The following is a 12,688-nucleotide window of genomic DNA, read 5'->3' as shown; positions in this document are numbered from 1 at the left end:
ATATTGCATCCCGTCATATTACATCATATGCTAGCATCTCATGTCATATCATATCATCTCAGATCATCCCTCTGCCCCAGTGTCAGAGTTCTTATTGCAGCACCTTAACTTGTCTTTCTTTATCCACTCGGCTCACAACGCTGTGAGCCCCTGGGTGTGAGGGTCCTGTCTCAGCACTCCCTAATGTGGTCCCTCTCACAGTTGGCTCTCTATAAATGCACACAACTTCCTGTTCCCGTTCACCATCTAAAAGCTCTGCCTGACTTCCCCACCAGGTGTAATCTTTTTAAAAGAACTTCCGTTACATATTTTTGTGCCTGTCTAGGGCCCTTAACATATTTTGCTTGGTATTTTCATACTGGCCGAGTTACTTAATACCACTGAGCTTCAGTTTCTTCATTTACAAAACAGATAAATACCTCCCTCATAAGGTGACTGTGAGGATTGCACAGGGTACAAATAATGGATGAGAAGTGTATAGCTCAAGGACCAGCACATACTAGGTTCACAGTAATTACCCATTCCCTTCTTGGCTTCTTGAGGGCAAAAATCTTATTACCTTTTGTTCCTCTAGATGGGCCCTCAGTGCATCTGCTTTGATAGAAGAATGGCTGTCATTGGGAAAGAGATAGCATTAGCAGTAGAGACCTAAGGGCCCAGCAGGGATGAGAGTCACAGAGTGGACCATAGGAGGACCTGGACACCTCTGCAGGAAAGTGCTGGCTTGGCTTGGCATCTGAGAACTCTAAAAATGTGGAAGGCAGGGACCCCCAGCCAGGGGACGGGGCTCCAGGCTGCCTCACTTAGCAGGATAGCAGAGCTAGTCCTCAGCCATGCCAGACCAGCAGGTTGGGCAAATACTTCCACTTCACAAGGGGTAATAACCTCAACAGGGTCACTGGAAAGGATTTCAGCAAACATTTTAGAACTTGGCTCACTGATTTCAGAAGCCCCTCCGGCTTCCTAAATGAAACTTGTTTTTCAAAATCCCATTTCTTTCTTTAAAAAAAAATATATTTTTGGGGAGGCCAGGTGCAGTGGCTCACGCCTATAATCCCAGCACTTTGGGAGACTGAAGTGGGCGGATCACAGGTCGGGTGTTTGAGACCAGCCTGAGCAACATTGTGAAACACTGTCTCTACTAAAAATACAAAAATTAGCAGGGTGTGGTGGTGCATGCTTGTAATCCCAGCTACTCTGGAGGCTGAGGCAGGAGAATTGCTTGAACCCGGGAGGCAGAGGTTGCAGTGAGCAAGATTGCACCACTGCACTCCAGCCTGTGCAACAGAATGAGACTCCATCTCAAAAAGGAAAAGAAAAAAAAAAAACTTTTACTATATCCCCTTCAGAGAAAATTTAGAAAAGCAAAATTAAAAATAGAGAAAAGCAAAAACCATTTATTTTCTACCACGTAGCAAAAACTACTATTAACATCTCAGTGTGTGTCTTTCTTTCTTTCTTTCTTTCTTTTTTTCAGATGGAGTTTTGCTCTTGTTGCTCAGGCTAGGGTGCAATGGCACAATCTCAGCTCACTGCAACCTCTGCCTCACAGGTTCAAGCGATTGTCTTGCCTCAGCCTCCTGAGTAGCTGGGATTACAGGTGCCTGCCACCATGCCCGGCTAATTTGTGTGTGTGTGTGTGTGTGTGTGTGTGTGTGTGTGTATTTTTTAGTAGAGACAGAGTTTTACCATGTTGATCAGGCTAGTCTCAAACTCTGACCTCAGGTGATCCACCTGCCAGTGTGTGTCATTTTTTATCACTTAATATATTGGGGAAAAGGTGGTTTAAAAGAGACATTCTATACTCTGTATTTATATATCATTTTAATTTATCAACTTTTTTTGCTATTTAAAAAAAAAAACATGAAAATAGATATTAACCATGAGCTATTGAACACTTAAAGGTCAGGCCTGCAGTGGTAGGATCTCAGGCATTTTGGCAGCCAAGGGCAAGGAGCCAATCCACTCAAATCACACCTACAACGTTGCCACCAACGCATGGAGCCTGCCTTCCTGTTGGGGAATGTTTGGACCAGGGTAGGTGTAGCTTGGGACTTCTTTATTCCTCATCACTTGTAGTATCACAGAAAAAGCATGGGCTTTGGCAGCACACAAACCTGGGTTTGGATCCCACCTCTACTACTTCCTAGCTGCAGGCCATTGGGCAATTTATCTATTCTCTCTGAGAATCGACTTTCCTATTTTCAAAATGGAGATCATTTTATCTGTTTCATGGATTGGCTACAGTTATAGAATGGAGCTATAAAACAAACAAACAAATAAAAACCCACCTAAAGCCACGCCAGACACATAATAACTATTTTTTACTTTGAGGAACCCAATTATCAAAGGAACACAGAAAATCCATCTGGAGAAAAATGACCAAGCTCCTGTTCAGGAAAACATTTTGAGTGCTTCTCTTTTCAAGGCTGTTCTAGATGAATAAGACACAGGACTGTCTGCATTGTCCCCAAGGAGCTCACCACTTAGTAATGGAGATGAATCAAGGACCTAGAAATAGAAATTCCATTTGACCCAGCAATACCATTACTGGGTATATATCCAAGGGATTGTAAATCGTTCTATGATAAGGACATATGCACATGAATGTTCATTGCAGCACTGTTTACAATAGCAAAGACTTCGAACCAACCCAAATGCCCATCAATGATAGACTGGACAGGGAAAATGTGGCATATATACACTGTGGAATACTATGCAGCCATGAAAAATGATGAGTTCGTATCCTTTGTAGGGATATGGATTAATCTGAAAACCATCATTCTCAGCAAACTGACACAAGAACAGAAAATCAAACACTGCATGTTCTCACTTATAGGCAGGTGTTGAACAATGAGAACACATGGACACAGGGAGGGGAGCATCACACACTGAGGTCTGTTGGGAGTGCTGGGGAGGCACAGCGGGGTGTAGGGAGTTGGGGAGGGATAACATGGGGAGAAATGCCAGATATAGGTGATGAGGATGAAGGTAACAAACCACATTGCCATGTATGTACCTATGCAACAATCCTGCATGTTCTTCATGTGTACCCCAGAACCTAAAATGCAATTAAAAAAAAAACAAATATATATATATATATATATATATATATATATATATATATATAAAGCTGTTATATATAGAGAAAAAAAAAGAAACAAGCAACACCTCACACCCAGTGCTACATACAGAGAAGGCTAAAAGTAAATATTTGCAGGATTAGATTTATTCTGACAATTTTTTCAGAAAAGGTAATATATTCCTATAGTTCAAAATTCAGAGTAGAAAAGAATGCAGTGAGAAGTCTCTCTCTTACTCAGAGGCCTAGCTCCAGCTTCCAGTTTCTTTTCCTGTAGGCAACTAAAGTTACTGCTTTCTTATATACCTTTCCATAGATATTTAATGCATGTATAAACAGATGTGTATATTTAGTCTTTCATTCTCTCTTAAAAAAAAAGTGTGGTGGGAGGAGGGCTGGCGTGGTGGTTCATGCCTGTAATCCCAGCACTTTGGGAGGCCATGGTGGGTGGATCACCTAAGGCCAGGAGTTTGAGACCAGCCTGGCCAACATGGTAAAAACCCGTCTCTACTAAAAAATACAAAGATTAGCCAGGTGTGGTGGCATGTACCTGGAATCCCAGCCACTCAGGAGGCTAAGGCAGGAGAATCACTTGAACCTGAGAGGCAGAGGTTGCAGTGAGCTGAGATCATGCCACTGCACTCCATCCTGGGTGACAGAGCAAGACTCTGTCTCAAAAAAAAAAGAGAAAAAAACAACCAGATGCTAGCATACCATTATTCTGGTCTGTTAACTACATATCTTGTTCTTTTTGCCCAGCAATATATCTTAGAGACCACTCTATGTCTGTACGTAAAAGTTTTCTAATTCTTTTTAATGACCACATAGTATTCCACTGTGTGAATCTTCTATTATTTGTTAGCAACCTGCTGTTACTGATGACAATCTTGTAGAATTACAAAAACTGCTGCAATTAACAGCCTTGTACATATCTTACATATCACATGTACAAGAATATCTGTGGAACAAATTTCTAGAAGAAGGACTGGGTCAAAGGGTATGTGTACTTATATTCTAACAGATAGTGTCAAATTGCCCTGCAGAGGTTGTATGAATCTCCCCTGCCAGTCGCCACTCATGAGAGTGCCTGTTTTCCCATAGCCTTGCCAACACTGTGTTAACAAATTTAGGTAGCTTTGCCAATCTGAGAAGTGAAAAATGATATATCAATGCAGTTTTAATTTGCAGTGGAATTGAATTTAGATAATTCTAGAAAGTGCCACAAGGGGAGGAGGCACAGGAGAGATGAGAACACGGAAGAAGGAGAACCTAGTTGTGCCTGAGGAAGGCTTTGTAGAGAAGTTGGGGCTTGAGGCGAATCCCAAAAGATAAGCAGGAAGAGTTTCTCCGTGGAGAAGAGGCAGTGGGCTCAGGCGAGGGAACGTCTGGTGCAAAGCTGGAAGGTGTGAAGGTGCATAGCATATTCAGGAAGTGGCAGGCTGTCCAGCGTGGCTGGAAAACAGCATTCCTGTGTGGGGCTGAGAGGGAGGGAGAACTCAGCACTCAGTGATGAGACTGGCAGTGGGGAGTGTGGCTAGATTGTGGGAAACCTCCTAGGCCTCCCTCTACAACTTGGACTCTATTCTGTCAGTGATGGGGAACCCGGGGAAGTGTTTACACAGGACAGTGACACAATCAAATCTCGGTTTTTAAAAGATAAAATATATTCCCTATCTGTAGGAACTAAAGAGAAAACAGAACTAAAACCCATCCTCCCTGAAACGAATTTGAAAGTGAAATGATAATAAAACAATTGCTATGAATCCTGTAGGAAAAATGAGAGGTACAGTATAAACCTCTTTTTTTTTTTCTCACTCTTTTTTCCCTCTTTTCCTCCTGGAAGAAGGTTATACTCAAGTTCTTTGTAGAGTTAAATGTATACAGTTTCTAATTAGCGATTCTGATCATTATTCTGAACCAGATAATGGTCCAGTTTCTCAAAGGATAATGCTCCTTTGGATTTATATGATCTCATCTATAACAATAAGCATTACTTATAACATCACTCGTTATGCATGTCAATAATGACAAACTGTTATTCCAATAACCAATAATGAAAGATGTAGACAATATAAATCAGAAATAAAAAGCTTTTCTCCTGATACAAAAAGCACAAGCAACAAAAGAAAAAATAGATAAATTGGACTTCACTGAAATGACCCCAGAGACAACAGTGTAAATAATTCTGAGACTTTGAGACTGAACAGTAGCCCCTGCAACCCTACCCTTGAGGGCTACTTTTAGACCCTTGATATCCTGAGTGTGAGCTGCAGACTGGCAGATTGGCAGTACCTGCATGACCTGGAATTTGTTAGAAAGGCAAATTCTCAACACTCCTATCACCTACCTTCCTACTGAATAGCAATATGCATATTAGTGAAATCCCCAGGTGATTTTAGGGACATTAAGGTATGTGAGAAGCCCTGGTCTAGACTAGTGGTTCTTAAGCTTTCCTTTTTTTTTTTTTTTTTTTTTTTTTTTTTGAGACAGAGTCAGAATCTAGCTTTGTCTCCCAGGCTGAAGTGCAGTGGCGCAATCTTGGCTCACTGCAACCTCTGCCTTTCAGGTTCAAGCAATTCTTCTGCCTCAGCCTCCCAACTAGCTGGTATTACAGGCACCTGCCACCACACATGGCTAATTTTTGTATTTTTAGTAGAGATGGGGTTTCACTATGTTGGTCAGGCTAGTCTCGAACTCCTGACTTCAAGTGATCCACCCACCTCAGTCTCCCAAAGTGCTGGGATTATAGGCATGAGCCACTGCCCCTGGTGGTTCTTCAACTTTTGAGTACATCAGAATCATCTAGAGGATGCTGGGCTACAGGACCTGATCCAGGGACCAGTCTGAGAACCGCAGCTCTAATGTCTAGAGCTGGATGATTACACAGAGGTTGAGTCCTTTCCCATTACCGAGTCACAATGATGGAGAATTCCTATGTCTTCCAACTCAGCCCAAGATGAGAAATCCAGGAAAGCTAACATTCCACAGTGATTGGGATTATGACCTCTTTCCTTGGATTGTTTTAATATTGCCTCCTACTTAAACAGAGCCATGGACGAGAGGTTCTAAGGCCTCTGTACCAAAGCCAGAATAAACTTATGACAAAGGCTCTGTCTCAGAATATGTTTTACCCACCTTTAAGACAAATGGAGCCTGAAGTGCAGCAGCTGAGAGCTATGGTACTGGGAGGCCCCCATCTGAAAACGGGCTGGAACAGGTTGGTTACCCTGCACTGCCCCTTTTGCGGGGTGTTCTTTATCAAGGTCCTTAAAGTCCAAGGCTTTTGTACTTGAGTCCTCCTGTGAGTGTTCCGAGTTCTTAAATCCATTTGTGCCCTGCACAGCACAACAGCCATACACTATGGTACAGACCCGAAATGCAGAACACCCTGAGCACCAGGCATCGCTCCCAGACTGCTAACTCACAAGCCTTATACTGTTGGATCCTACTGCCTTTGTGCTGTAAAGATACACCCACATGCAAAGAAAAGACATCCCATGGAAGCAAAATTACTCTCAAATCAAAAAATTTGCTAAAGGAGGACACAACAGCCGTTCTAAGAAGTAGCAATGAGGCTGGGCATGGTGGCTCACACCTGTAATCCCAGCGCTTTGGGAGACCGAGGTGAGTGGATCACCTGAGATCGAGAGTTCGAGACCAGCCTGGCCAACATGATGAAACCCTGTCTGTACTAAAAATACAAAAATTAGCCAGGCGTGGTGGCAGGCACATGTAATCCCAGCTACTTGGGAGGCTGAGGCAGGAGAATCCATTGAACATGGGAGGCTGAAGTTGCAGTGGGCAGAGATCACACCATTGCACTCCAGCCTGGGAGAGTGTGTCTGGAAAAAACAAAAGAAAAGAAAAGAAAGAAAAAGGAAGTAAAGATGAGTTTTGACCTGTATGAGGTTGGTCATCTACCCCAACTGCCCACTGAACAGGAAGAGACAAGCTCTGTTTTCACCAAGAAAATCAAATTATATGTTTGTATTATAGATAAGTTCCAAGTAGAAATAATACTGGTCATTGTGGAATGCTTCTTATATGCCAGGGTCTGTGCTAAGTATTTGTAAGTATTATCTCAGTCCTAGCTAAAAGATTAATATCAGTATTATCCTCATTTTACACACACGGAAACTAAGAAACAGAATCCTTGTATGTTTTGCCCAAGATTGTTTAGTATCCAAATCTGCACCCTCAACCATAGACTGTATGGTGTCAGGTTACCAAACAGTTAGGTGTGGTGGGAAAGAGCCAACCATCATTGTTCCCACAAGGGATTTTGAGAGAGAGAGAGAGAGGGACTTTAGGTATCACTAGAACTATTTCTATTTATCTGTTTGCATGAGCATGGGAAACAAAATCTCACCAAGAACACTATTTTATAAAACAGATCAAATCATAGCTCTCTGGTTGAAGACAGGCAGAGGCTCTGGACCCCTGAGCATTCCCACAGCACCCTCTATCACACCCTTCTCCCACGCTGTGCTCACTCCTAGGAAGTGGTTCCACCTCTGTGGTCTCTGGCCTCAATATTTCCAATTCCAAGTCCATTCCCTGAGGGGTAAACCATGGATGTGTGTTGGAGAGGAATGCTCTGGGAATGCACAGCCTTTGAGAGGCAGCAGAATACTTTAAGTTCACAATACTTAAAGTATTCTGCTGCCTCTCAAAGGCTATGCATTCCATTACTTGAAGGCCACAAGGGAAAGGAGTGCTTAGAGTATGTCATAATAGATAATTCAGGTAGAATGTTGAGTCTGAATGCCTTATGTCTGCCTACGTAAAGATACAGTCCAGCTTAGAATTGTGTGTAGACATGAGTATATGTAATAAGCATTAATGAATTCGCACTGGTCTCATCTACAGCATTAATGGATTGAGTATGTGTGGGAAATATAAGCATAGTAATAACCGAAGCGTTAATTCATAGAGGTCCCACATCACTGTGGGAGCCTCCAGGAGCCACTGGAGACTTCAGAACCTTCAGCTGGTTGTTGGGCAGGTTGGGTTGTTCCATCCCAAATGACCATTCATGGCAGTCTCACAGTGGGGGACCTCAAGTGCATCTGTCCAGGGGCCAAAGTGGCAAGTGATTTGCTGCTGTCTCTGTACCATCCAGAAGGCCTGTATCTGTCCCTCTGGGACCCTGAGCTGGCTGTTCTCTCAGTCAGCCGCCAGGAGAGAACAGCATAGCCCAGACCTTCTACCAGGGAACTGAGCCTCTGGAGAGGCAGGAACTCGAGGTCCTGTCAGTCTCTTTTATGTTGTCCATTAAATCAATGACTGGTTTTGATCCATGCGAGTGGGGAGGGGAGTTCTCACCTTTAAAAAAACATATACACACACACACACACATTTTATCACTTTGGCCTTTAAATCACCTTCAACATTCTGGCAGATTTTCTCCCAGTCTTTTTTCCTTCGAATTTTTTTTAAATATAACTGAATTTACAATGTATATTCAATTTATGTCTTCTAAAAAAACTTTTAAAAAATCTAATTGTATTGTAAGCATTTTCTAGTGTATCAATTATTTTTTATAAGTAACAAGTAATCATGAGACTTCAGTAAATTTGCCTCTGCCTTGATGGCTTCATGTTTAGAATAAAGCAGTGGCTCTCTAATTATTGCATGCATCAGAGTCACCTAGAGGGTTTGTTAAAAAGCATAAATTGCTGGGCCCCACCCCAAAATTTCTGAGTTAATAGGTCTGGCTGAAGATTTGAATTTCTAACTTCCCAGGAGATGCTGGTGCTGCTGGTCAGAAGACCATACTTGGAGAACCAATGAAATGAAGAGACCAAGTTGTGGAATGTCCAAGCTCACCAAATATTTTTTAAATTATTTAAAAAAACAATTCTTGGCAGGGTGTGGTCGTTCATCCCTGTAATCCCAGCACTTGGGAGGCCAAGGCGGGTGGATCACCTAAGGTCAGGAGTTGGAGATGAGCCTGGCCAACATGGCAAAACCCAGTCTCTACTAAAAATACAAAAATTTGCTGGGTGTGGTGGCAGGTGCCTATAATCCCAACTACTTGGGAGGATGAGGTGGAAGAATTCCTTGAACCCAGGAAGCGGAGTTTGCAGTGAGCCGGGATCGCACCACTGCATTCCAGCCTGGGCAACAGAGTAAGAGTCTGTCTCAAAAAAACAAAAATAAAACAACAAAAAAAGTTCTTTAGCAAAGCCCTATGATTTTTTTTTAGTACGAAAGGAATATCATACCTACCACTTACAAGTAATCATTTCCACTTGCAAGTCATATGAGTTCCATACTTATATCTCTTTGAAGTTTCCTGGATTTTTAAAAGGATATCTTTAAAGGACAGGTAGACTTACATCTAATACTTAATTTTTTTTCTTTTCCTCTACATAGTTCCATATGTTTTGAAGAGCTGTGCAGAATTTATAGAGACTCACGGCATCGTGGATGGAATCTATCGGCTTTCAGGAGTCACCTCAAACATACAACGGCTAAGGTAATCTAAAAGAATAGCCCCAAAAGAATTCTCCCATGATTCTTCCTGTGTCCATGCCTCTGTCCACCAGCGTCCAGAGTATTAAAAACCCAAAGGAACTGAGGGAAGTGTGGCAGCACCGAAGATCAGATGCAGTGGTTTTCAGATGCCTGACTGTTCTTAATCTAATCAGGAAACTCTCCAGCCTGATGTAATTCTTTCTAACAAAAGCTCCTAGGGCTTTCAATCTGTTTCTTTGCCTTGCACCAGATATATTCTTCTTAGGCGAATTTGATTTAACTCAAATGATTTCAATTACAAGTTAAGGAAAGCATGATTTATTATCATTCCCTTGCCTGCCCAAATCTTGGTTAGATTCGGTTCCTGTTGCTTAGTCTTTAGAACCCTGAGATCCATGTCAGTTTTTCTGCTGGCACACCCTCAAGATTTGAGGTTTTGTCTGGTTGAGAAATCAGAAGCCTGTATGACTGTGCCTGTCTCTAATTGATGCTGGGATTTAAAAAATTACTGATGGGTGAACTATTTCCAATTCTATGGATTTATCCTAACGTTTGGAAAAAATTTCTATCACATTCAATAAAGAAAGCAAAACTTTTTCTACAAAACACAGTTATGTATGTGTTTTATATACATACAGAAAGTATAGAAAAGACAGAGTATATATATATATAAATAATTTTATATGATTTAAACAATAGATTTACATATTTTACATATTGTTCCTTAACAGCAAAAGGAACATAATTTAATGTTATTTTAATTATAACATTATTACCTATATTTATTATATGTTCTTTAGTTATAAATGTAGACTTTCAAAACAATAAAAACATTATTATTACAAGGCTAATATGTAAAATTTAATAAGTTGTGCAGGTAATTCAGTTTGCATATTTTTTCTCCTGCTTGGTTTTGCCCTTTTCCCCCAGATTTGGATTATAATTAAATTATACCAAAGAACTAGAACATCTTTCTTTTTTCCTACTAAAGTGATAGCTGTTGAAAAAAATTGGTTTTTTGCAGCCATAGGTTTTTATGAATTTATGTGTTTACATAATTTCACTAATTTACTAGTGCTCCATTTATTAGAGTTTCAATGGCAAATACTTCTTGATGGTTTGAAATACACTACACAGTAGGTAGCATCCTGGAAGGACACTTGGGTGGTAACTAATTATTTTTTATTTCAGCCCTGACCTTATCCTTGACAAGAGAAATCTTTGGCTAAATAAATGAGTAAGCTCTAGATTGCTCTTGTTCTACTCTCTTTAAAACATTCTGCTTTTGAAAGAGAACTATGCCAAGAGAACATAGCATGGCATAGTTTTCTTATAAAACAGCATGGGCCGGGCACAGTGGCTCACGCCTGTAATCCCAGCCCTTTGGGACGCCAAGGCTGGTGGATCACCTGCAGTCAGGAGTTCAAGACTAGCCTGGCCAACATGGTGAAACCCCGTCTCTACTAAAAACACAAAAAGTAGCTGGGCGTGGTGGTGAGCACCTGTAATCCCAGCTACTCAGGAGGCTGAGGCAGAAGAATCGCTTGAACCTAGGAGGCAGAGGTTGCAGTGAGCTGAGATTATGCTACTGCACTCTAACCTGGGCAAAAAGAACAAAACTCCATTTAAAAAAATAAATAAATAGGCCGGGCGCGGTGGCTCAAGCCTGTAATCCCAGCACTTTGGGAGGCCGAGGCGGGTGGATCACGAGGTCAAGAGATCGAGACCATCCTGGTCAACATGGTGAAACCCTGTCTCTACTAAAACTACAAAAAATTAGCTGGACATGGTCCTGCGTGCCTGTAGTCCCAGCTACTCAGGAGGCTGAGGCAGGAGAATTGCTTGAACCCGGGAGGCGGAGGTTGCGGTGAGCCGAGATCGCGCCATTGCACTCCAGCCTGGGTAACAAGAGCGAAACTCCGTCTCCAAAAAAATAAATAAATAAATAAATAAATAAAAACATAGCATAGTTCTCTTTCAAAGCCCCACTCAGTTTCTTTTAGGTTCTGAAAGCATCAGGGATTTCCCTACCCTTCATTAAAGGGGTCAGCTTAGAAAACAGGAGAATGGGCAGTGAGCTGTTTCAAAAATGCTAATTCTGAGAGTCCTGTTGACTTTATCACCGTTGGTTGACTAAGTGAATACTCTCAAAAAGCTTCACTTCTCTTCTATAGTAAAGCTCGTATTGTCATTTTAAAACAGATTTTAACTTGTTGTAAGTATTAATATATATATTATTTGAGGTAGTATATTCATGTAACCTTTTTTAGGAAATGTTTTCTAAATGTTTTTCAGGCCTGAAAGTGGATGATGTTCTAAGACATCCCACTATAGATCGTTTAAGAAGATAGTTATAAATTCATCTGTCCTGTAGGAGTCGCCATCAGGCAGCCTAGAAGGTTCTGTTGAGCACCAAAAAGACAGTCGATTAAAATTCTCAAACTTTGGGTTTGAATCTCCAGATAAAACAAGTTTGTTGACATGGATATACAGAGATGAGTGACAACAACCTGACCTACCCTAGTTTCAGTCTGTCCTGTAAGAAAGGGAAATTCATTTTGAACAATGTTTTGGAAAAACAAATCTCAATAAGACTTTTTGATAAGTTGTTTTGATATTTCCCCAATGTTGATAACCAAGACTGCAGACATTGTGCCATGGGAAATCCATTTATAAATGAGCATTATGTCTTTCTAATCATAGCATATTTTGCAAGGAAGACCCAAACCTGAAATGGAAGTCTTCCTGTGACTTCCTCATGCCTGGAGTAGAAGATCTTTTTGAATTAAGGTCAAAAATATAGTCAGAATCAGCAGTTTGGGGTCTTTTTACCCCTAAGCAGCCAAGCAGCTGCTGACATGGAACACACACTCCCTGGGATTGTTATGTCTCCGTCTGTGTTGTTTCAGGCAAGAGTTTGGCTCAGATCAATGTCCAGATCTGACAAGGGAAGTGTACCTCCAGGACATCCACTGTGTGGGCTCGCTCTGCAAGCTCTACTTTAGGGAGCTGCCCAACCCCCTCCTGACTTATGAGCTCTATGAGAAATTCACGGTGAGTGTTTGGATTTCCATTATGGTTACTGGGTGGGATGCATGGATGGGCCAAGAAGAGTTTCAGCACTAA

General features: G+C 41.5%; 1 protein-coding gene across 1 annotated transcript in view; it reads left to right on the top strand.

Moving 5' to 3' along the window:
* Positions 1-12,688, top strand: part of ARHGAP31 (Rho GTPase activating protein 31) — a 114,659-nt gene that overhangs the window by 57,131 nt on the left and 44,840 nt on the right. Inside the window, exons 2-3 of the mRNA XM_032298991.1 lie at positions 9,461-9,563; positions 12,472-12,616. Coding sequence (XP_032154882.1) covers positions 9,461-9,563; positions 12,472-12,616 — 248 coding nt within the window. The remainder of the gene's footprint in view (positions 1-9,460; positions 9,564-12,471; positions 12,617-12,688) is intronic.

This window comes from Sapajus apella, unplaced genomic scaffold, assembly GCF_009761245.1.
Source record: "Sapajus apella isolate SASKATOON/1434 unplaced genomic scaffold, GSC_monkey_1.0 scaffold40, whole genome shotgun sequence".
In the NCBI taxonomy this organism is placed as follows: domain Eukaryota; kingdom Metazoa; phylum Chordata; class Mammalia; order Primates; family Cebidae; genus Sapajus; species Sapajus apella.
This window is presented reverse-complemented; position numbering and strand designations above follow the sequence as displayed.